Here is a 23,556-nt window from a genome sequence, read left to right as displayed (position 1 = left end):
TTAGAAAGTCAGCGCCCTCCCTGGACGGGAGAGGAAGTGACGCTGTTGCCGAAAAGATGGCGGCGACGGCGACGATCCCATCTTCAACTACGGCCTCGGCCACGACGACAGCCACCGCGGCTGCTCTCGGGGAGGTGGAGGATGAAGGGCTCCTGGCGTCGCTGTTCCGGGACCGCTTTCCGGAGGCCCAGTGGCGCGAGCGGCCTGACGTGGGACGCTATCTCAGGGAGTTGAGTGGCTCAGGACTGGAGCGGCTGCGGCGGGAGCCCGAGCGGCTGGCCGAGGAGCGAGCGCAGCTGCTGCAGCAGACGCGCGACTTGGCCTTCGCCAACTACAAGACTTTCATCCGCGGCGCCGAGTGCACCGAGCGCATCCACCGCCTCTTTGGGGATGTGGAGGAGTCGCTCGGCCGCCTGCTCGACCGCTTGCCCAGCTTCCAACAGAGCTGCAGGTGCGGCGGGCCCGGAGCTAGAGGGGCTTCTAATAACTGTAATAGCTGTCTTTATGATGATAGAAATACTTAACACTTAGTGCTTACCATATGCCAGCTTCTCCTCTGAGCATTTTATTAATCTTTTTAAGCATCACAGCAGCCTTCGAGGTAGGTACGCCATTCCCATTTTGTGTATAAGGAAGTTGAGACCGCCGCACGATGTTTCGAAGTCAGAATTGGAACCCAGCAGCACGTCCCTCTTATCGGGCTGTTGTGAGCACTAAATGGAATGCATACAAAGCACTTATCATTGGGTCTGACATATCATAATTTACTTAACCCTACAATTGTCAGTTTAATATATGTGCATATTTACATAAACATACACAAATCACACATACAAACAACACACACGTACATAACGATAGCTTTCAGAGATCATCTGATCCAAAACTTTCATTGACAGGAGACTGACGGGAAGTCCCATTTGGGAGCAGTAATAATCCTCAAAAAAACCCCACAAAAACCCCACCAAACTTCCTTTTTGAACCATATTCTGCCTCTCTCCATCATAATCCCTAATTCTGCCTTCCAGCCTTTCATGAGAAAAGTGTTTTCTTTATAGAGTCTTTCAATATTTGAGACTAGCTTTCATATTCTTCCAGTTCTCTAGAATAGAGAGGGCTTCACAAAGCAGGCCTCTGCAGTTACAGAGAAGAAAGGGAGACTAGCAGGAACTAAGGTTGGACAATAGCAGAGAAGATTAAGAGGCTGAGGGAACTTGAGGATTAGGTTGTAGTTCAAAGCTACTTGGGGCATCACACAAATAAGAACAGCTGTTATTAAAGGAACATTTACTCCATATCAGATTCTGTGTTAAATGGTTTATACCCATCAACTCATTTAATCCTCACATCCTTACGAGGTGCGTCGTAGTACTATTTTACCAATGAAGAAACAGTTCAGAGAGACTTAAGTACCTTGCCATGGCTTGTTAAGTGGCATATCTGGATTCAAATCTTTTTTTTTTTAATCACTTACTAGTTGTGTGATCTTAGACAAGTTGCTTAAAATCTCTGGGATAAAAGTACCTGATGAGTTTGGTGTGAAGATTAGATTAGATTAATCGTCTAGCCTGGTGTCAGTTCATAGTAAGTGCTTGGTAACTGGATGCACAGTAGTGAACCACCAAATGTTCTCCTGACTGTTGCTAGGAATTTTGTGAAAGAGGCTGAGGAGATCAGTTCCAATCGCCGGATGAACACCCTGACTCTAAACCGGCACACAGAAATCCTGGAAATCCTGGAGATCCCTCAGCTCATGGACACCTGTGTCCGGAACAGCTATTATGAAGAGGCCCTGGAGCTGGCAGCCTACGTACGCCGACTAGAAAGGAAATACTCCTCCATCCCTGTCATCCAGGTAGCCAACTTGCCCAGAGAAGACTCAAACCGATGTTCTTATGGTCAGTAACTCTGTGGTTATCACTGACCCTTTAGGCATAAATCTTGGGGAAACTCCTTGCATATTTCACATCAGTTACTGCAAGGCAAGCAGGCTGGCTCATAAAGCATACATTCATTATTCAGTCAGTTGATAAATATTAACCACGGGCCAGACAATGATCTAGGTGCTGGGGAAGTAGTGTGAACAAAGGCAAGGCTGTGCTTCGTGTGACTATAAGCTGTTAACTGGCAAATAAATAATATCTTTTCAGATAGTAAAATATGCCAGGGAGCGGGCTAGAAGAGTAGGTGGGTTGCTCCAGGAAGAGTGGTCAGGAAAGGCTTTTCTAGAGAAGTAACATTTAAGCTGAGACCCAGACTATGAGAAGCCAGCCACATGATGTGGGGAGAGACCAAACCAGAAAGTGTCCAACCAAGTATAGCAGGCTAAGGAGAGAAGAAGTTGGGAGTGTTTAGAAGTAAACAAGACAGCCATTCTGGCTGGTCTGTGGTGAGCAAGGGGAGAGCGTTAGGACGCAGGTGAGGGCAGGAGAACCAGGCGGGGCCTGTGGGCCACAGTGAACCAAATCTTTGTTGGTGATCCTGGATGCATCAGTTGTAGGAAGTCTATCATAACGTCAGGACAGCAGTGGGAATGTTGGTTGGCAATATTCAGGGCTAGTGGAATGGATTGTGGGGAGTGTCTTCCCCAGCGTACTGACTCACCCTGTGTTGTCAGGGCATTGTGAACGAAGTGCGCCAGTCCATGCAGCTGATGCTGAGCCAGCTGATCCAACAGCTGAGGACCAACATCCAGCTCCCTGCCTGCCTCCGTGTCATTGGCTTTCTACGGCAAATGGATGTCTTCACCGAGGCTGAGCTGAGGGTCAAGTTTCTTCAGGCCCGAGATGCTTGGCTCCGTTCCATCCTGACTGCCATCCCCAATGATGATCCCTATTTCCACATCACAAAAACCATCGAGGCCTGCCGTGTCCATCTGTTCGATATTATCACCCAGTACCGTGCCATCTTCTCAGATGAGGACCCTCTGCTGCCTCCTGCCATGGGTGAACACATGGTGAATGAGAGTGCCATCTTCCATGGCTGGGTGCTGCAGAAAGTCTCACAGTTCCTGCAGGTGCTGGAGACCGACCTTAACCGAGGGATTGGCAGCCGTCTGGACTCTCTGCTGGGCCAGTGCATGTACTTTGGGCTGTCCTTCAGTCGAGTAGGGGCTGATTTCCGGGGTCAGTTGGTGCCTGTTTTCCAGCAGGTAGCTATCAGCACTTTCCAGAAAGCAATTCAGGAGGCCGTCGAGAAGTTCCAGGATGAAATGAACTCTTATACCCTCATCTCGACTCCAGCCATCCTGGGCAGCAGTGCCCTGCCGGCTGCTGCTCCAGTCACTCAGCCGGGGACCCTGCAGCCACCCATGGTGCTCTTAGACTTCCCGCCCCTTGCCTGCTTCCTCAACAGCATTCTGGTCGCCTTCAATGATCTGCGCCTCTGCTGCCCCGTGGCCCTGGCGCAGGAGGTGACCAGGGCCCTGGAGGACGCCCTTGACAAGGTGAGCGCAGACTGTTGGCTCTCTACTGCGGCCTCTTTTTTTTTTTTTTTTTTTTGCCGGGGGGGAGGGGGGAGTGGGGGGTGCTCCTTTCGTTACAGGTGGCGACTTTTGTAATACACCAGTCCGTGTGACAGGGTGTCTGTTGACTTAGGTTTAGTGTGGTTTCAGAGGTTTTTCTAGTTGAAAAGGTCTGGTTAGTCCTCCTTCGTGAAGTGGCTCACTTGTAGTAATTTTTCAGTGATGTATTGGTTTTCTGTTGCTGCATGACAAACTCACACAAACATGGCAGCTTAAAACAACACATATTTATCATGTCTCAGTTCTGTGGGTCAGGAGTCCAGGCACAGTATAACTGGGCTGACCTGCTCACAAGGTTGCAGTCGAGTTGTTGGCCCGACCGACCGTGGACTCATCTGGGTCTCAGGATCCCCTCCTTTCAGGTTCATTCACGGTGGCGTATTCCTATTCCTTACAGTTGTAGGACTGAGGCCCTCAGCTCCTAGAGACCACCCCACTCCATGAGCAGTTCACAGCTTTTGATTCTTCAGAGCCAGTGGGAGAGCATCTTTCCTGCCTAAGTCTCTTTCTCAGTCCTCTTTTTAAGAGGCTCATCTAATTAAGTCAGGCCCACCCAGGATAACTTCCTTTTTCATTATTTCACAGTCAGCCGATTTGGGATGTTAATGAAAACTGCAGAATCCTTCACCTTTGCCATATCCTATTGGTTCTGCCTGTGCTCAAGGAGGAGGAGAAAACACAAGGGAGTGGGTACCAGGAGGTGGGGATCACAAGAGCCATCTTAGAATTCTGCCTAATATAAGTAACACTGCTGATCCCACTAATATCCGAGTATGGTGCACATTTTTAAACATTAAATCTTTAGATGTTGAGGTGCTTCTTATAATTGATGGCATCTTATAGTCCCTGTCAGCCAGGTGGCAGTTGTGACGTGCTTGCATCAAGTCTTTCTGTTGATGTCCTCCTGTAAGAAACAGCAAGAAAGCATGAGCAATGAAGCTTTATAGGGTCAGTGAAATTCAGGTAATAGTAATTAGCTAATATCCATCTAGAGCTTACCTCATGTCACATAGTTCATCATACTTTATACATATTCAGCCTTTATCCTCACAACTCTATGAGGTTAGGTCCTTCTGCTGGCTCTGCTTTATAGATGAGCGAACTCTCAGACACAGAGGGCTTAATAATCACTTAGAGGCCACAGAAGCACTGAGTGCACAGCTGGAACTAGAGCCCAGAACATCTAGCACCAGAGGCTCTGTTATTTACTTGTTTGTTTGGCGGTACATTGCAGCTTGTGACCAGAGATTGAACCCAGGCAGGCCCTTGGCATCCTAACCACTGAACCACCAGGCAGTTTCCCAGAGTCTCTATTCTTAACCCTGTCACAGCTGTCTGTAATGTTAGCTAGGCTTGCTCTGTTATTTGTATGTGGAAATAGTGAATGTTCTTAGTATGTGGAAATAATGTATGTTCTTTGGCAGCTCTGTTTTCCTTCTCTTTTACAATTTTCTAGTGGTTCTAGCATTCTGGAACGTCAAAGGCCTTATCCAGTAAAACCTTTTATGGTATTGCTGGTATTTTCCTGGATCCATCAGAGTTCTAGTCCATCTCCCATGGGAGCCAAAAATGAAGTATTCTGTGTATTTCATGATGTTCCTGCACTGGAATTGGAAACTGCACCAATAATAAAACTAGTTGAGTAAGAAATACATCATTGAAGTGACAGAATTGTGAAGACTGACCACAATTGTGAATTTAAACAAGATAATGATGTACTGTTTGGAAGGACTGTTCTTTTGGAAAACTTGAGGGCTGCACATCTTTGTCACTGCTGATGGGGATAGATTAACAGGTAATTGGTGGTGCCCTTTTCTCCTAGGTAACTAAAGTAATCCTGGCCTTCCATCGTGCGGAAGAGGCTGCCTTCAGCAGTGGGGAGCAAGAGCTCTTTGTCCAGTTCTGCACTGTCTTCCTGGAAGACCTTGTTCCTTATTTAAATCGCTGTCTCCAAGTCCTTTTTCCTCCAGCCCAGATAGCACAGACCTTAGGTAAGAGAGGAGAAGATAAAATTTTTAGAACTATTTTATTGACATAATTCACATACTAAGTAACTCACCTATTTTTAAAATTCAGAGTTTTTAGTAAAAATGTACAGAGGTGTGCGCAACCATTGCTATCATCTAATTTTAGAACATGTCCATCATCCCAAAGATCCCTGGTGCTCATTGTGGTCATTCCCCAATCCCACCCTTGAGTGAAGTCACTCAGTCGTGTCTGACTCTTTGCGACCCCATGGACACCAGGCTCCTCCGTCCATTGGATTTCCCAGGCAAGAGTACTGGAGTGGGTTGCCTTTTCCTTCTCCAGGGAACTTCCTGACCCAGGGATCGAACCCGGGTCTCCTGCATTGTAGACAGATGCTTTGCCGTCTGAGTCACCAGGGAAGTCTCTAATCCCACCCTTAACCCCTGGCAACTACTAACCTACTTTCTGTTGCAGTAGATTCTCCCTTTCTGGACATTTCTTATCAGTAGACTCATTATATCTGGCTAAGTGAAAGAAGCCAATCACAAAAAACCACTATGATTCCATTGCCATGAATGCTTATAAACGGTGCTTATGAAGTATTTTTTTGTAATTTACTTTCGTATCCCTTTGTGCACTGTCTCTGTGCGGTGAAGGGCATGCGGGAGAGCAGTGGGCAGTGGTCCCACCAGCAGAGTGGCTGCTCTTGGCTCCCCCAGCTTCTCCTTGGCCCTGTCCGGGGAAGCTGGTGCCTGTCCAGGCTCTCCTGGCACTGTCTGTCTCCATCCGCCCTGCGCTGTGCTGTTAACGATTACCTTCACAGTCTGGCTTTACGGCACAGCTCCCTGTCCCCTATCACAAAGGTGACTTACAGTACTGAAATGTGGTAACTGTGTTCGTTACTCCCAATAAGTATTTTGGGTTTTTTCCCCTTGTGACACATCAATATTTAAACTTATTAAACGCTTTTTTCACTTATGTTCTTTACCTTCTGGGTCAGGCATTCCACCCACTCAGCTCTCCAAGTACGGAAACCTGGGGCACGTGAACGTCAGCGTCGTCCAGGAGCCTCTGGCCTTTATTCTGCCCAAGAGAGAGCCGGTCTTCTGTCTGGACAAGGAGCTAGTCCCTGAGCTCCCGGCTCCAGCGCCAGCACTGCCGCCCAAGGCGCCGAGCCCCGAGCCCGTCACCCCGGTCACCCCGGCTGTCCCTGACGCGGGGCAGGAGGAGGTGGAGTCCGCGGGGCCCCCGCAGCCCGACGAGCCTAGTGCGGGCATCTGACCGGCGCTGCCTGCCCCCCAGGCTGATGCGGCGGGTATCTGGGCGTGGGGCCGGGAAAAGTTAGGCAACCCCGGTGGGAACGGGTGTTGCCGCGCGTGGGAGAGGCTGCAAAAGGCGTAATTCAAGAGAGAACCCCCAATACTGTAAAGCAACCATATTCCAATTAAATTTGAAAAATAGTGAACCTCTTGGCTATTCTTGAAAATGCTTGGTTGAACTATCATAAACGGGACTTAATAAGGCTGAAAGCCGCCGCGGAGAGGCAGGCTGCGTACGGGAAGCGGCGCCGGCGCTCCCGGAAGGTGCACGGGAACTTCACTTCCCGGCGTCCCTGGCGGCGGAGCGTCGGCTACGGGGGCCGGCGAGGGGCTCGGCCGGGCGGAAGACTGCTCCACGAGCCATGGGTCTCCTGGGGCCTGGGCTGCTGCTGCGGTGGCTGCGGGCGCCGCACTGCGTTGGGTCGGCCCTGCTGTGGGGAGAGCGGGTAGCGGTCGGCGGCGTCCGGGCCTACAGCTCCACGCCCACCCGGGATGGACTCGAGGGGCCGGCGCGCCGGCGCTCCTACTGGCGCTACGTGCGGCGTCTGGTGCAGGGAACGCCGGAGCCGCCGTATCCGCGCGTGTGCCAGGTTGGGGATCCGGCGCTGCGGGCCGTGGCGGCCCCGGTAGAGCCCGCGCAGCTGGCGGGACCCGAGCTGCAGCGGCTGGTGGAGCGGCTAGTGCAAGTGATGCGGCGCCGGCACTGCGTGGGCTTGAGCGCGCCGCAACTCGGAGTGCCTCTGCAGGTATTGGCGCTGGAGTTCCCCGAGGCGCTCTTCCGTGCTTGCGCGCCGCGTGTGCGCGAGGCCCGTCAGATGGAGCCCTTCCCCCTGCGCGTGTTCGTGAACCCCAGCCTGCGGGTGCTGGACAGCCGCCTGGTCACCTTCCCTGAGGGCTGCGAGAGTGTCGCCGGCTTCCTTGCTTGCGTGCCCCGCTTCCAGGCGGTGCAGATCTCAGGTGCGGAGAGGTGGGGTCCCTGGGGCGGCGACTGGGTGCCTGTGTGCTCCCCTTCAACCTATGTAGGCGGCGGGCTCGGATCCCACGAAACAGTTTACGCCAAGTTGCAGTTAAAGTGTAGACATGTTGATGGCTGATCTGAGGAGCCTACCGACATGAACAAAGAGCAGACCCTAGAGTGGACGAAATTCAGGACTGATGGGATGGGGCAGGAGGTGCCTCTGAGAGCACAGCCAGCTCAACCGGGGCACAGGGGTGGGGACTGGAAGGGTGGCCTGATTCCACTGTGAGCTCTCACCCCGTCCTCTGCCCTGTCGCTCACCCTGTGTCTCTTTACTCTCTCTCTCTCACACACACACACACACATCTCTGCTGCTATTAGATGTGTCATGGTGGCTTGGGAGAAGTGGAACCCAGCTTTGCCTAGCTCAGGGTGATAAGCCAGTACCTGTCTGTCATACCACAGGATATTCTGCAGAATGTGATTCTTTGCTGGAGGGTTGTGATGGTGGTTCTTGAGCAAGCCACTTGGGAAGATCATGTCTCATTTTAGCCCCATAGTGAGCCTAGCAACCCACCTGTCAGGGTTGGGAACCTGGTTGAATACTTGGTAGAGTCACAGTTCAGACTTCGTTTTTAGGATGGAGAGGCGCTGCTATCTGCATTCCCTTCTGATGTTGCCTCTTGTAAACACAGCCGGGGCAGGGAAGGTCTCAGTAGGTTAAGAATGACGCAGTTCCAGCATGTCCTCACCCAGGCTGTACCTTCCTTTGCAGGGTTGGACCCTAGAGGAGAGCAGGTGGTGTGGCAGGCGAGTGGGTGGGCAGCCCGCATCATCCAGCACGAGATGGACCACTTGCAGGGCTGCCTGTTCATTGACAAAATGGACAGCAAGACGTTTACAAACATCCACTGGATGGAGGTGAATGACTAACCAAGACACACACACTCCAGCTTTGAGCTGGGCACATCTTCCTTGCTGGACTTCGTGCTGGCTCTGCTCTGACAGAAAACAACAGACTGCCAAAGCTGCCGAACTGAGTTGGAGGAAGATGCTAAAAATGTGTACCCTGAAATGAGCTATGGACAATATATCTTCAACTTGAAAAGAGAAACATCTCCCCTAAAGGAGTGGGCATTTCCTAGCAATTTTGTATAGAGATGGGAGGTGAGGGGTGCAAATAAATAGCCACTCTCAGTAGATGTGATTTCAGAAGAGTGTAGCCATCTATTCCCCAAGCCAAGATTAGATTATGATGTAACCCCCAAATGTCTGAAAGCTGTGTTTAAAATGCAGATTAAGGCTGTGGTTGCTTGTCTTCACCAATGTCTTATGTTACAAAGGGTCCATGTGTGTTACTTGCACAGTCTCTGTTTGTTTTGGATACCAGTCTGCCTGTGGAAGCAAAACACAGGACAGAATATCCCCAGTTCAATGACAGTCTTAACGTAACTGAGTGGTCATACATTTTCCAAGGTTCAGATACAGTTTAGGTCTCGGGCTTTTGCTTTCCACCTTTAACAGGCCTGGGGAAGGTTTTCCTGCGGAGATCTCTTAGGTAGCTGGTACGTGGCTCGTTCTTTGGGAGGAGGCCATGGAGCAGGGCATGGAGTGATACAGGTTTCTCCATGACCTGAAAGAACGTTCTGACGAAGCCTTTCCTAAGCTGAAATAGCACACAGGGAAGAAGCAGTTACGGAGGACACATCATGCTAACAGATGCACAGAATAAATCGAGATGCAGCACAAGCGCTCACAGACCAAGTGCAAAGCGATGACGGCTGGATGCTGAGATGCTGAGTGTAGCTCCTGGGGAAGGAGCTTGGTGGTGCCACTCTGGCTGCTCTGAGTGCTCGCTGCTTCTGTAAGAGCTTGCTGCAAAACAGAAGTGGAATGCTGTTTTGGCTTTTGCCTTTTTTGTTAAAGTCAAAGTCCTCTTCAAGTTTCTTTCCATTAGTGAAAACAGGTACTAATGTAGGTCTTTCATAGAAGCAAAGCAGTGCAAAGTGGTTTCAACAAGTGGGGACTGCCTGTAGTTGAGAAGGAGCAATGAGCCTTTTCCTGTCACAGTCAGGGCAGAAACAGAAAGCAGAACATCTGTTTCCTCGTCACCACACTTATTCTGAAAAAATAAACCAGCGTCATGGCGACCACAGTTTTAGCTTTAAGATTCTGTCAGAGCTTTGTCAAGAGGTGAAGGAGCTCATTTTTATGTTGAGTTTTGCCATGCAGGTACTCTTACCGAAGTCCTCCAAAATCCAAATACAGGTATAGTAAGAAGTCCAGTAAGCTGTTTATAGAGAAAATGTATCTTAAACAGTAGTTAATCAAACGACCCAGGAAAGACCCACTCTCCCCAAGTGCTTTCTCTAAACAGCCAAGTCTGGGGGGTGTGAGGCCATGCAAGCCAGCCAAGTCTGGCTTTGTGTCCCTCACACTTCAGGGAGGAACAGGGCCTAGCGCTGCCCTGAGGTAAGGACAGACTCAGCACTCTCGGAATCTGTAGTAAGCTCTCATTTATATTGAAAACGTAGCCCCTTAGGAAAATTAGGATTCAGTGAGCCTCCTTTCCCTTGCAGGATGGCATTAAAACATTCTGAAGGCTCCTTACAGGCCCTGAGGTAACAGTCCTTAATCATGCCTTTGTTATACAGATTGGTAGTATCTGCTGGACACTTCCTGACTTAAGGCCCAAAAGAAAATGACGGCTCAGTGTGGACCTCGGGGAAAGCCTGAGATTCTGTTGCTGACAATAGATAAGATTTATGGTTGTAATAAACAAGGATGGATTTGATCAATTAGCCCAAGACAGTACAACCCAAAGACAACAAATCCTTGCCTTTACGAGGAAGAAACTCTCTTCCATCTTGGGCACTTAGATCAGCTGCAAAACCAAACACATGATTCAGCACCTTGAGCTTATGAAAGTTTTAGAAGTCAACTTCCACAGTGTAAATCAATGTAGGCAGAGGGTTAAGAATGGAATCCCCAGGTAGGGAGGAAGTGAATTTCAGAGTAAGCACTTAGGGAAGGAAGTTCCTCTGCACTTATTAGCCATGTTGAGCATCAACATGGCTGTGCCAGCCTCAGCAGCGAACAAGACAAGTGTTTGCCCTGTCACTCAGGGTAAAGAGAGAAGTGGGAAGGCAGGGCAACTGTGATGAGAACTGTGGCGATGAGCCCCAGCAGCCCTCTGGTTTCTGCTAACCCCTGTGACTTGCCAATGTGTTCAAGCAGCGGCAAGAAGGAAGCAGGTTGGGGGAAAAAAAAAAAGGCAAGGGCCTTCCGTTTTAAATAAAGGTAACGAAACACAACTGACTAAATTGAAGCAGTACAGGGAGGGGGTGGCCAGTAGTTTTTGAACGGTATTTTCAAATGGTAACTGGTGGCTGAGGGTCCATAACTAACTAATCAGGAACATGATGTGGAAACTCTCCAGCAAGTGATACAGCTCCCCCGACCCAGCACAGCACCATCTGGAGGTCAAGCCTACTGACGCTCCAGGTAACAAGAGCGGGGCTGACCCACTGCACTGGAGAAGAGCACTGTGCCTATGTCTTCAAGGAACCAAGCAAAAGCTGGCTCAATTCAGCAGACACCCCTACCCAGATCAAAGAAACACCATGGTGCAATGCTAACAACGTGGGCCATTCTGGTTGAAGGCACTGACACGAAGTTTGGGAGGGGGAGGAGAGCTAGAGCAACCGGATGCCAGGCTGCTCCTGCCGCCCCTCAGACAGTACTCCCAGGCCTGCCACCAGCTCTGGAGCCGTGGCTGCCTCACTTCCAGGAATCACCAACTCAAGGAGCCACTGGGGCTGGACAGGAAATGCCAAGGAGTGAAGCAGTCCGGATGGGGAGGGTGAGCAGGAGGGCACAGTCCCCTGGCGAAGAAGACAGATCCTGGATGCAAGGCCAGTGTTTCCCTAACCTGCTTCAGAAGCCAGAGATCTCAATTTTTGTCAGCTCTTGACTTTTAAATGTTGGCAGCAGACCAAACCAAAGGACAACCACAGGCCGTGTCTAGACCACAGGCCTCTCAGCTTGCAGCCTCTCATTTGGAAGTTGAACAAGAACTGCCCAGGTCCCTGAAACACACCCACCGCTTCCAAAGCCTTGGGGGAAGAAAGGTCTCGTGAACGCGATGGGAGAACAGGCCCAGAACTGCAGCCGCTGGTGACATTCCTGTTTACTTGCAGCTCCACTGAAGAGAAGAGAGCAGAGACCAGAGGGTCTTTCTAGGGGAAGCAAGTGTGGCCTTCAAGGAGCCCCCAGACAGGAGTCAAAGATGAGAGCACTCTCAGGTGGCTCAAGAAATGAAAAGGGTTTATTAGCCCGCTTCCAGGACAGGGACCCGGGGCAGTGGTGGGCTCAGTGTTCTCACATTCAGAGGGATTAAAAAAGAGGCAGCAGTGACACCTGCCTGACTGTGTTCCCTCGGTCTGATCTACACAGCTTTGTGCTCACAAAATCCATCCTCTCCTCCTGCAGGGAGGACACAGGGCCCGGAGGAAGCGAATGGCTTGGCTCTACTCGTGGCCCATACAGGCAGAGTCTGGACTGGGGATCCCAGGCAACAGCCATTTGGTTCACACAGAGCAATACTTGGATCTGGAAGGGAGGGGCAGCGGGGGGCGCTGGGCAGCCATTCTGAAGGGCCGCTGCGCCAACTCCAAGGCCAGGGGCTGCTCCCACTCGGGCAGGTTTTAAATTTATAAACAAGTCAAAAATCCAAGCAGCATTAATTTAGGGAACAAAGAATGGTTTAAAAAAAAAAACCATGGGAGGAGGGCAGGACAAGGAGATGGTGAGCATCCAGAAGAGGAGGAGGAAGCAGGAAGAGCCAGTACCCGCCAGGTACCGAATGTGCTTCTGCGACTCCGCAGCGGGGAGGCCCTTCCTTCCTGCTCCCCCACTGACGGCCAGTCAGCAGGGGGACGCTGCAGCGGCCTTGGGACGAGCCCTGGAGCTCTGTGTGGCCACTGACCTGGGGAGTACCGTGGATTGACCCCAATCAACCTCCCACCTTCACCATCAGGCAAATGAAGAAGCTTTTAACTCTCCTGTCCAAAGTCCTCTGAGAATTTCTTCACTTTCATGAGGTCTTCTGCATTCACAGTGGGCCGAGTGGTGGCCAAAGACCGGAGCATGTCCGACTGCAAAGAGAAGTGCAGGCAGGTGAGGGGGGCTGGGCTCCGAGCCCAGCTTAGTCTCAGCCCCACAGAGTCCAGGGTGGAAGAGGGGTGGGAAGAGCCCTGCCTCTGAGGTCACCCCCAAGTCCCAAATGCAGAACTCCCACTGCCTGCCTTCTGCCCGAAGGCCTCCTGGGGCAACCTATAACATTTCTAGACAGCCTACTTCCGGTTGAGGGAGTCTTAAGTTCCTGTTATCTCTTAACTCCTGTGAGAAGCTCTTTGTAAGTGCACGCCCACCACACCAGGCCCAGTGATCTTGCCTGACACCACCTCACAGGACAGGCAAGACCACTGGCAAGGCTGAGATAAGGACAGGCCAAGAACAGTGAGCTGTGCCTGTGCAACTGCACCAAATCCACAGTGCTAAGGACAGTTACTGGTTCCTTCTGGGTAAGGAGGCCAACCCCAAAGGTACCAAAGCAGCAGTCCTCACCTGGCCTTTACTCTTCCTGTTGAAGAAGATACAATTCTAACACTACGGCCTCCATCCTGGGTCCCCACTGAGTCTGGTATAAGGAGCGCCAGCTCCAGAGCCCCAGAGACCATTCTGTCTAGGAGGAGCCACAACAGCACAGAACATGGAAGGGGAGGAGCAGATTTTATTCTTGGACCAAAACCCCCAGGTTCCTGGGCTCTCTGTAGTCCTCTCTCCCAGCCAGCCACTTACCATGCAAACCACAGGCTCTAGGAGTTTGTCACCAGGGACGTCCATCCAAGTCATCTCTATGGCCCCTGGGTCTCCCGGTGAGCATGGGGTCAGGAGGTCATCAATCATAACGCTAGGGTTGGTGCGGGAAGGGCCACAGACCTGAAACCAAACGGGAGCCTGACTGGCTGGAAGGGCTGCCCCTTGGCACCTGGGGAAGGGGCGGGACACCTCGGGTTTCTGAGCCCTGAGGAGAAGGTGACAGCGTGATGTGGACGAAGGCCTGGGTTTCTAGATCAGCAGTCTGATCTGAGTGATGGGCTCCTTCAAACTCTTGGGCTCTGGGAGTCTGGGTAGCTCTAAGCTGTTCCAGCTGTTGTTCTCCAGAACCACAATCTGTGACCCAAAGACCTAGAAAGCTTCCTTTCTTCATCAACTCCATCAAATCTCACCATGAACGTGGTGACGTCAAAAGTGTTTTTCCAACAGAAGGCTGCCTGCTCCGTTGGCAACATTTCCCCAAGTATCTCCAGGGCTCAACACTTACGTCCTTCAACTCCTGACTCAGTTCACCCAGGGTGCCCCATCCATTAAGAGTGCAACCTACCCACACCCGCTCCAAATCGCAGAACACCAGACCTCCCTCCCTTGCTGTTTCCACCACCCTCTATGAAAGGAGTCTTTGCCATCTGTCCCCCCCTAGAGATGAGGCTCGTGTAAGGGTTTCCGTCTGCTGTGGTCACGGGTGTCTCCCCAACACCCAGAGCACAGCCAGCAGCGCCCGCGGTGACGCTGACAGCCATCTACCGCGTGAATGCATTTCCTCTGCGTGGTGTGCCATTTTATGCCCCTCGCTTTCAGACACACAGCAGGGCCCACCACGACTGGCACAGGGCTGACACAGGTGGCGGAGGTGGTGGTCACAGCGCCCTGTCCTCTGGCATCACCTGATTTGAGGTGGTTGCCCTCAAGCCAGCATTGCAGGGGTGGTGGGAGCAGGTACAGCCCTGGCCCCTGAAGGAACTTAGCCTCGGCTCCCAAGATGCGTTGTCACCCAAGCAGCCAGAGACCCAACATCCCCTTTCCTGTGACGCTTTCTAAGCGGCTCCTTGTGGGCCCACTCACCTTTTTGAAGTGTGTTGCCGACTGCACTTTCCTCACGGGCTGCATGAGGGAGTCCCGCACAATGACGCTGATGTCTGCACCCGAGTAGCCTTCTGTCTTCCGGGCCAGCTCATGGATGTTGGCCTCTGTGAGGTTGTGAGGAGTGCTCCCCAGATGCAATCGGAACATCTGGGCACGGGCGGCCTCCTCCGGCAATGGGATATAAATTCGCTTTTCAAACCTAGAGAGCCAAGCACACGGCAGGACTTGAAAGCGGAAGGCGGGACGGTCTCAACAGAGAGGCTCGGGGGCCCTCCAGAAGCCGGCCTCACTAAAGGCTCTGTACACTCGGAGAAGCCGCCAGAGAAACAGGGTCCAGCTACGTGCCTGCTGCCAGCTGCAGGCTGACCATGGCTGGAGACAGACCTCGGCCCTGGGCTCCTCCAGGGAAGACTCACCTCCTTCTAATGGCCGAGTCCAACACCCACGGGATGTTTGTGGCACCTAGCACCAGAGTCCCATCATTGTTGTTCCCCACCCCTGTGGACAAAGGGAAACAGACGCCAACTTAGCACCTGCCAGGCTCAGTCAGGACCTGGGAGGGAAGGAACTTGGGGGCTCTGTGTCCTGAACTGGAGCTGTCCCCTGATACCCCTGGCAGGGCCCTGGCAAGCCTTACTGGGGTACAAGCCCCACAGCCCTGCCCACCTCGGGAGGGGCAGAGAGGCGGCGGGCCAAGGCCTCAATGAGAGGGAGCCAAGAACTGCTTCTCTGCTAGTCCCTCCACTGTAAGAGTAGTCAGATTCAGCCACAGCTAAATACCAAAGCCCAGGACTGGCTTCAGGTGGGGCAAGGAGTGGGGAGGGGACCTGGGACTGGCACACACCCTGCATCTGGACTAGGAACTCAGTTTTGATCCTGCGGGCAGCCTCGCTCTCATTCTCGTTGCGGGATCCACAGAGTGAATCCACCTCGTCGATGAAGATGATGGAGGGCTTGTGCTGGCGGGCCAGCTCAAACAGGTTCTTGACTAGCCTGTGAGGGGAGACAGGGGTGGGATCCCGGCCCAGCCCAGGTCCCTGGCACCACCCTCCTCTCGCCCTTCCCTCGGAGAGGCTGAGTCGACAGAAAAAACAGTAGTAACAAGTCCTCAGGCAGGCCTGCACTGGGAGGAAGAGCAAGCCTCAGCATCAGTCTCGAATCCCGGCAGCCCTGTTCGTTAGCGCTGGACAAGGACAAGTCCCTTCCCTTCCTCTCAGCCTCAGTCTCCTCATCTGCAAAATGGGAGCCGGTGTGGGGAATAAGTTAACCGTATAAAGTCCCCAACAGAGGACACTTAGCTGAAACCCAGTTACTGTGAGTGCCTTTCCTTTCCCCTCATGTGGACTCATGGCTCCCAACTGACCTTCCAGGCTCGGCTGGCTCTGTCAGGACAGCGTCCCACCTGACAAGCTAACAAGACACCCCTCTCCCGGCGCCTCTGGGAGGCGAGTCCAAGGGCAGGGAAGCTGGGCCGCGAGCAGCCACTGCGGCTGCTGTGGGAGCGGAGCCTGGGTGGACTCACTTCTCGCTCTCCCCCAGCCACTTAGACATCAAGTCTGAGGAGGACACAGAGAAGAAGGTGGAGTTGTTGGCCTCCGTTGCCACTGCTTTGGCCAGGTAGGATTTCCCTGTGCCGGGCGGTCCAAAGAGTAGTATCCCCCGCCAAGGGGTGCGCTTGCCTATGAGAAAGAATGAACTCGAGTGAGCTTCTTCCTGACTGGGGAAAGGGAGAGAAAAAAGCAGAGGGGCCGGAGTCACGGTAAATATGGCCGGGAATAAAAAGCTCTACAAGATGACTTTGCTGTAGGAGCAGAAGAGTCAAGGCAACTAAATCACCTGCCGAGAGCTTGGTCCCAGCCCTGGCTCCGGACCCCCAGGACCTGGCAAAGTGACAGTGGCTGGCGCTGGTTCCTGACCCTGCCTACCACTGGAACAATTCAAGGTTCTAGTCACAAAAGTGTCTCTGACATGGAAAGAAGCCAAGGAGTAGGTGACCGCGGCGAGCTGGCCCTGGACCCTCCCTTGACGGAGCGCACTCGGGACAGCCAGGCCCTCGCCTGCTAGGGGTGAAGGGAGCTGAGTTGCCACCTACCCCCTGGATGCCTGCATCACGGGGGGCCTGAGCTGGCGCTCTCAGAAGCCTGACTTTTGTGCACTGGGGCCTAAAGTGGCTTAACTCTTACCTGTGAACAAGTGCGGGAATTTAATTGGCAAAATGACAGCTTCTTTGAGGGCCTCCTTGGCTCCCTCCAGCCCAGCCACATCATTCCACCGGATGTTGGGCTTCTCCATCACGACGGCACCTGCAGGACCAAGACAGAGTCTTCAACCTGGAGCCCGACCCATCTGGGGGTCCCTGCCACCACCCTCCACCACCACCCTCAGCCCCTCCCACCACCACGGGCCTCAAACTGCTTACCCATCAGCTGCTCTTGCAATTTCTTTTTCTCTGGATTATCCCCTTCACTGTCACTATCACTGCTGGGAAAGGAGACAGAAGACGACAGGCTGGAGTGAGAGGCAGCTAGCAAGGAGGCTCAGAGAACGAAGCCAGGCTCTGACAGCCAGCCCGGTGCTAAACACACACTTTCCCTGCTTGACAGTGGTTGAGGGGTGCGCAGACAAGGCACCCCAAGGACGTCGTGGCTACACATAGTCAGCAATCCCCTCTGGATCCTCCAGGAAACACTCTCCTCACCAACCCTCGCTTCTTCACGAAGGGCAGAGAACTGAGACGTGTGCGCTCTCAAGAAGGCCAGTGGGGGCCCTGTGCTCTGGCTGGACATCAGGAGCAGCCGGGCAAGCACTGGGAGCTGCTCCTGGCCTTTCACAGGGACTCACAGCAGGACAGTATGTGGCTGTGCCTCCAGGGCCAAGCCCGATCCAGACACAAGTCATGTGTCATCCTTAGAAGTCTTCCGGGCCCCTGGGCGGGTCCTCTCAACCCAGGAGCAGAGCTCCTCACTTGGGGGTCGGGGGGAGAGCTGACACATCACCTTTCTCTCTCCTGCTCCACCACCTCTGGGCTGCGCACCCGCCCTTCACCTCCAGGACATCACTGGCCTTTGTGCTCAAACCACAGATGTGAGGTGACAGGCTGTGGAGGGAACGCTGGCTGTAGAGTCCAAAACAGAGGCCCCAGGTCTGGGTCCAGACTCCATCAAGGAACAGCTCTGTGACTGTGGCCATCCCTGAACCTCTCTGAGCCTGCCGCTGTCCATCACATGAAGATGAGACCCTCTGATAACACAGCTGGCACTTATTTGATCCCTACTGCGCTCCAAGCTCTCTTCTCCGGGCTTTTCCTGCATCATCTCATTTGCTCCTTAGGGCAACACTGGGAGGGAGGTCCCACTACCTTCCTCCTCCTACAGATGAGGAACCTGCAGGCCCAGCAGGGTCATGGTACTTGTCCAGGGTCACATGACTAGGAAGTGGCAGAGCCAGGCTGGATCCTGACAGTCTGGCTGCAGAGTCCAGGGCTGACTCCCCACCCTGCCCACAGCTTTTCCATACAGATCTAGTGCGACAACGGATGTATGTTTCCGGTAAAGGGCTCGGTGAAAAAAAAAAAAAGGGCTCGGTGAAGGCAGCTGCAGGCATCATCTCTATTACAAGGAGAATTCCCCAAAGGACAGCACCAAGGCGACAGCATGCAGGAAACGGACCCTGCTCGCGGGGGTGTCGGGCCCGCCGGGTCCTCCACTCCTCCGTACTCACCCCTTACTCTCGCTTTGATTCTCTTTGACTGGCTTCTTGCCATGCTTCTCTTTGTTTCGTAAGTAATCCTTCAGCTTCTCCGCCCGGTCCAGGTACTGCATGCACTTGGCTCGAATGCTCTCCTTGGCTTTGTCACTGTGTGCTTCATCTGCAGAAGGGGGACCACAGAGGGGCCCCTGTGAGCTCCGTGTGCCCGCCCTCCTCTCACCGCGGCTCTGAGGCTAGGGAGGACCCTGTGGGGGACTCACATTTGATAGCGTGCAGGAAGTACTCCACGGCATGCTGGTAGAGCCGGAGCGCCTCCTCGTAATTCTTGGCTTTATCCTCTTCTGTGGCTTTTGTCACCAGATCAATGGCTTTCTGGAAATGCAAAACACACAACCCACGAGATCCAGAAAGCCCCTGGGTTCCAGGCAGCAGGAGTACACTGATAAGAGATATTGCCAGACCCGGGAATCCATCAGCTGCAGACCTTTATGTTGGCCTACTTGTCCAACATCAACTAGAAAGGCCTTGAAAGGAAGCTTTAAAAGACAGCTGTTCTGCTTCACAATATATTCATACAGTTCAAAGCAACTACCTTCTCAGTCAAGTGGAAGCCTGATCAAGTATCTCAGGTTAGGGCTCAAAAGGAGAGTTCACTTTCTATTTCGCAATTTCAGGGGAAAGAGAAATAGAGCAGGACTGAGAGCCTGCAACAGGGCAAACAGCAAAACCAACTGATTGCTGCAGTGGTCAGCATGGAGGCCAGAAACTGCCCTTGACCTTGTGGGCCAGAAAGGACCCAGCCAGCTAGGAAAGTCCTTCATCAACCCAAGAGTTTTATGATATGGACTTAAAGGGATCTCTACTTTTTTGTATTAGCCTAGCTCACTTCTCTAGGCTGAAAAGAGAAGACAGTTTCCCTAAAGTTGATTCCTAGGGAAGGGATGCTTAGCCATGTGACTCAATACACGGATACCTCCAGGAAGAAAAGTGCCTGCTTACTTCAAAGGCATCTGTGTGCTGCCAGTGGTGGGGAGTGAGCTTCCAGACCCTCCTAAGAACTCTGCAAGAGTGTCTTTGTGAACCTGCTAAATCCCGCAGGCCTGTGCTCTGGAGTGAACTGAAAGCCTGCTGGATCTCTCAGGCAGCTGCCCCACACCTACACATCCAGTTTTAGAAACCATGGCTTCACCAAGCTGGGAAGCACTACCAGAATTATCCTCTTCAAACTGAGACAGCACTAGACAGCAGGCAGGCAGAGACCACTGGCCACACAACGAACAATAAGCCTCCTGACTAGCCCTTGGCAGGGCCCAGGGCCCTTTCTCATCTGAAAGTAAGGAGTCTCAGAAAGACACAGAGCGTTCTACAGAACTAACAGACTGGGACAGGTCAGGCCAGGCTGATGGTACACAAGCACACCAGCTTGAAGAGATGAGGAAAGGCTACTGTTTTCTAGCTCCCTATACTCCTTACAAACAGATAATGGCTGGGAGCCCTGAACCTTCCCAGATGATCAGCTTAAACACAAACTTCATGTGTTTACTGTCCTCCACGAGGCCTCTCTTCAGACAGACATGAGACGGGGTGCTCCTGTCACCAGTGGCTTCTCATCTCCAGAACACACCTCCAGGTCCTTGGACTTTTCCACTCTACACACTTTGCTTGGGTCTTTTTTGAAAGGGGGGGCTCAGAGCGATACTCTAGGAATGCTCTGCTTCTCAGGTGGCAAAGTAGGCCTATCCACTCCCTCTTTCTAGATCCTCAGTGCACCTCGGAGCATATTCACTGTTTCTGGCAACCATACATAAGTTTTTCACATACAAGAGGCATGAGTTGCAATTTAGAGTCAAACAGTTTTGCTTAACAGGAGGGAAAGGCAACAAAACTGTCTGTGGAATCTCCAGTAACAGGTAAGAAAAGGGTAAAAAAGACATGCTAACATGTGGCAAACTTTCCATAAAAGACCAGAATGTAGATATTTTAGACTCTCCTGCCATATAATGTCTGTTGCAACTACTCAACTCTGCCTTTGTAGCCCCAAGGCAACCAGAGACAATACGTAAATGAAATGAGCAGGGGTGGGTTCCAATAAAACTTTACAGACACTGGAATTTCAATTTCATGACTGTCACATATCATGAAACATCCCTTTTTCCAGACACTTAAAAATGTAAAAACCGGGGCTTCCCTGCTGGCTCAGTGGTTAAGGAATCTGCCTGCCAATGCAGGAGACATGGGGTTTGACCCCTGATCCGGGAAGATCTCACATGCGATGGGCACCACAACTATTGAGCCAGTGCTCTAGAGCCCGGGAGCCACGACCACTGAAGCCCTTGCACCCTAGAGCCTGTGCTCTGCAACAACAGAAGCCACCACAATGAGAAGCCTGTGCCCTGCAACCAGAGAGTAGCACCTGCTCTCTGCAACTAGAGAAAAACCCACACAGCAATGAAGACCCAGGACAGCCAAAAAATAAAATGAAATAAAATTTTTTTTTCAAAAATGAAAGAACCCATCACACAGGATCACATATTACTGATATATACTTCCATTTATATGAAATGCCCAGATTAGACAAATCCTTAGGGACACAGAATGGATTAGTGGTTGCCTAGGGTTGGGAGAAATACAGCTGGGGACTAGAGAAGTGTGACTGCTAAAGGAGGCAGCATTTCTTTCTGGAGTGATTATAAGTGTTCTAAAAGTGATTGTGGCGATGACCGCACAACTCTGTGAAAGTCGCTCAGTCATGTCCAACTCTTTGTGACTCCATGGACTACACATTCCATGCCATGGAATTCTCCAGGCCAGAACACTGGAGTGGGTAGCCTTTCCCTTCTCCAGGGGATCTTCCCAACCCAGGGATCAAACCCAGGTTTCCCGCATTGCAGGCGGATTCTTTACCAGCTGAGCCACAAGGGAAGCCCAAGAATACTGGGGTGGGTAGCCTATCCCTTCTCCAGCGGATCTTCCCAACCCAGGAATCAAACTGGGGTCTCCTGCATTACAGGGGGATTCTTTACCAACTGAGCTATCAGGGAAGCCTCTGAATATACTAAAAGCATTGAACTGTACACTTCAAATGAGTGAATTGTATGGCATGTGAGTTATATCTTAATAAAGCTTTCCTTTAAAGATAAAAGGAAAAGGCATTCTTAGCTCACAAGCCCTGGGAAGGTGAGATCTGCAAGCCATGTTGGTCCACCCCTGTGATAACAGCTTCCACTGGTAGCTGGTAAGGTTTGGCTCTGGACACCAGCAAATTCTTGGCCTAGAACCCACTGTATTCCATGCCTCTGTTCCCCTCTTTCTCTCCACCTGGAGTAACTATCCCTGCTGGTACCTGCCACCCCCCCCCTCCCCGCCCCCATTCTTTGACTACGGACCCAAATGCCTCTTCTTCCTTGACCTCTTGCCCAACTCCCCGAAGCACTGTACCTGTCACCACTTAATGAGCACTGAATATGTGCCGACACTGCGTTAAGAATGCGCCACCTGAATCACTCGATCTAGAGCCACAAGCACAACAACCCTACGGGGCATCACCCCATTTCACTGACAGGGAACCCGAGACCCCAAGATCAGCTAACGAGCCCAAGGTCACATGCCAGTGAGTGGCAGAACCAAGATTCAAACTCAGGTCTGAGACAAGAAGAGCGCGTTCCTGTTTCCCGGCCCACCTAGGTCCAGCAGCACCTGGAGGACGGGTCAGTCATGCATCCAGGTGGCGCCACCCCAGCACCACCTAACGCGATCCAAGGAATGAATGAAGGGTCTTAGGCCGAGAAGAGGAAATTGGAGACAGGGGGAGGAACGGGGGTCTGTTCGAAGGGAGGCAGGAGGAGAAGAAGGGAGATCCAGCAGCCCGACCGCGGGCCCGGGCTTCCCGGGCGTCGCTGTGAGGCCCGGGTGAGGCTGATCCCCAGGGCAGCCCCGGGTCGCCAGCTACACACAGCGACCTCGGGGCTCGGCCCGGTCTAGCGGGCCCGGCATTCTAAACGCGAAGCGACCCACGGTTCAGAGCGCGAGAAAAGAGAAACGGGCATAGAGCGACGGGGCGGGGGCGCGAGGCCGCGGCTAGGAGGAGGCCGCCCGCCCGCCCGCAGGCCCCACCGCGCTTCCTTCAGCCTCAGTAAGCCGGGCTGGGCCGCGGCGAGGTACCTGGAGGGTTGACGTTGTCATTTCATCTCCTGGGTCTGCCCCACACCCCGCAGCGCTGCTTGCGGCCTCGGTCCTGCCCCGGGAGCCGAGGAGCTGGTCCGGCGCGGAGGGCCCGATGGGTCAGCGCTGGGCGCGGACAGGGCGGCCGCTCGCAGCCGGAGCGGAGTCCGAGGGCGAGCGAGGAGCGCGGCCCAGAGCGGTCGGGCCAGAGCCACGCGGCTGCCCCCTTGCGGCCACGGCCGGCACTGCAGGCCGCCGCTTTCAGCCGAGGCTGTGGTGCCAGGGCTTGAGCAAAGGGGCGTGTCGGGGGCGGGGGCGAGGCCAGAATCGGACCGGAATGAAATCATCAACTCCTGAATCCCACTTGGAATAAAACATCATCTGTTGGGCAGGTTTTTCTCTCACAATAAGCCTGTTCTGATGTTTAATTAAAGTTTTTAATTAGTATCTGCCTTGTCTGCCTTTTAGAGGAAATGAATGAGCGAGCTAATGTAAACAGTGTACCCCACACTGGGTCTTATTAGACCCTCTTTACTGTTATTAAGATGCCAGTGGCTCTGTCTAAAGCCAGTTCTGTTTTCCTTTATATTACTTTTCTCCCTAGGAAAGTGATTTTCTTAGGTCTCCAAAGCTAGGGGCTCAACCCAGGAGATCTTAAGCATAGCAGATTGGTTATTAACAGAAGCGCAGCGTGTTTACAAACCAATAGGAAGAATCCAGTAAAGAAAGCTAGCCAATGGGAATGGGACCAAAGCCTAGGTGGGTGGAAAGGCTGTAGACAGTAAAGTGGGAGCTGAGAAGATAGATGCCTACCTTGGCTGGGCAGAAGATAACAAGACGTTAGGAGAGTACCTTTGGATGGCTTCTGTTTTCTTGGTGAATTAGAAGAAACGAGAATCTTCTGATAGAGGGAGAGAAAGTGGAAGGCCTGT

The 23,556-nt window shown here is 52.5% G+C and overlaps 2 protein-coding genes and 1 long non-coding RNA gene across 7 annotated transcripts; 1 reads left to right on the top strand and 2 right to left on the bottom strand.

The window, feature by feature from the left end:
* The first annotated feature begins 56 nt into the window (after positions 1 to 56).
* COG8 (component of oligomeric golgi complex 8) lies at positions 57 to 9,090 on the top strand. Of its 3 annotated transcripts, XM_055552916.1 has the most exons (6): positions 57 to 451; positions 1,648 to 1,855; positions 2,618 to 3,445; positions 5,346 to 5,514; positions 6,492 to 6,665; positions 8,544 to 9,090. In XM_055552916.1, exons 1-6 carry the CDS (start codon positions 57 to 59, stop codon positions 8,699 to 8,701), a joined length of 1,932 nt encoding a protein of 643 aa, XP_055408891.1. In that variant the 3' UTR covers positions 8,702 to 9,090. The 3 variants fall into 3 exon arrangements, with proteins under 3 accessions (XP_055408891.1, XP_055408889.1, XP_055408890.1); XM_055552914.1 differs by lacking the exon at positions 8,544 to 9,090 and having other exon boundaries at positions 6,492 to 6,956; XM_055552915.1 differs by lacking the exons at positions 57 to 451; positions 1,648 to 1,855; positions 2,618 to 3,445; positions 5,346 to 5,514; positions 6,492 to 6,665 and adding an exon at positions 7,143 to 7,767.
* LOC129631717 (uncharacterized) lies at positions 3,973 to 6,617 on the bottom strand. Its single transcript, XR_008704162.1, has 3 exons — positions 6,480 to 6,617; positions 4,523 to 5,509; positions 3,973 to 4,427 (listed from the first exon to the last, which is right to left on the bottom strand). It is a non-coding gene; the product is annotated as an uncharacterized LOC129631717 (long non-coding RNA).
* Positions 9,091 to 9,233: 143 nt separating the features above from the next.
* On the bottom strand, positions 9,234 to 22,794 carry VPS4A (vacuolar protein sorting 4 homolog A). 3 transcript variants are annotated; one of them, XM_055552921.1, is made up of 12 exons: positions 22,625 to 22,794; positions 18,724 to 18,835; positions 18,476 to 18,623; positions 17,175 to 17,236; positions 16,939 to 17,058; positions 16,278 to 16,434; positions 15,600 to 15,748; positions 15,172 to 15,253; positions 14,735 to 14,954; positions 13,631 to 13,771; positions 12,795 to 12,924; positions 9,234 to 10,058 (listed from the first exon to the last, which is right to left on the bottom strand). In XM_055552921.1, the coding sequence occupies exons 1-11, from the start codon at positions 22,643 to 22,645 to the stop codon at positions 12,823 to 12,825; spliced, it is 1,314 nt and encodes a 437-aa protein (XP_055408896.1). In that variant the 5' UTR covers positions 22,646 to 22,794; the 3' UTR covers positions 9,234 to 10,058; positions 12,795 to 12,822. The 3 variants fall into 3 exon arrangements, with proteins under 3 accessions (XP_055408896.1, XP_055408895.1, XP_055408897.1); XM_055552920.1 differs by lacking the exon at positions 9,234 to 10,058 and having other exon boundaries at positions 12,078 to 12,924; XM_055552922.1 differs by lacking the exon at positions 9,234 to 10,058 and having other exon boundaries at positions 12,078 to 12,924; positions 17,175 to 17,233.
* Between the last annotated feature and the right edge of the window lie 762 nt (positions 22,795 to 23,556).

Source organism: Bubalus kerabau, chromosome 17 (genome assembly GCF_029407905.1).
Source record: "Bubalus kerabau isolate K-KA32 ecotype Philippines breed swamp buffalo chromosome 17, PCC_UOA_SB_1v2, whole genome shotgun sequence".
NCBI lineage: Eukaryota > Metazoa > Chordata > Mammalia > Artiodactyla > Bovidae > Bubalus > Bubalus kerabau.
The sequence above is the reverse complement of the archived record's forward strand: the minus strand, read 5'-3'. Positions and strand labels throughout refer to the sequence as shown.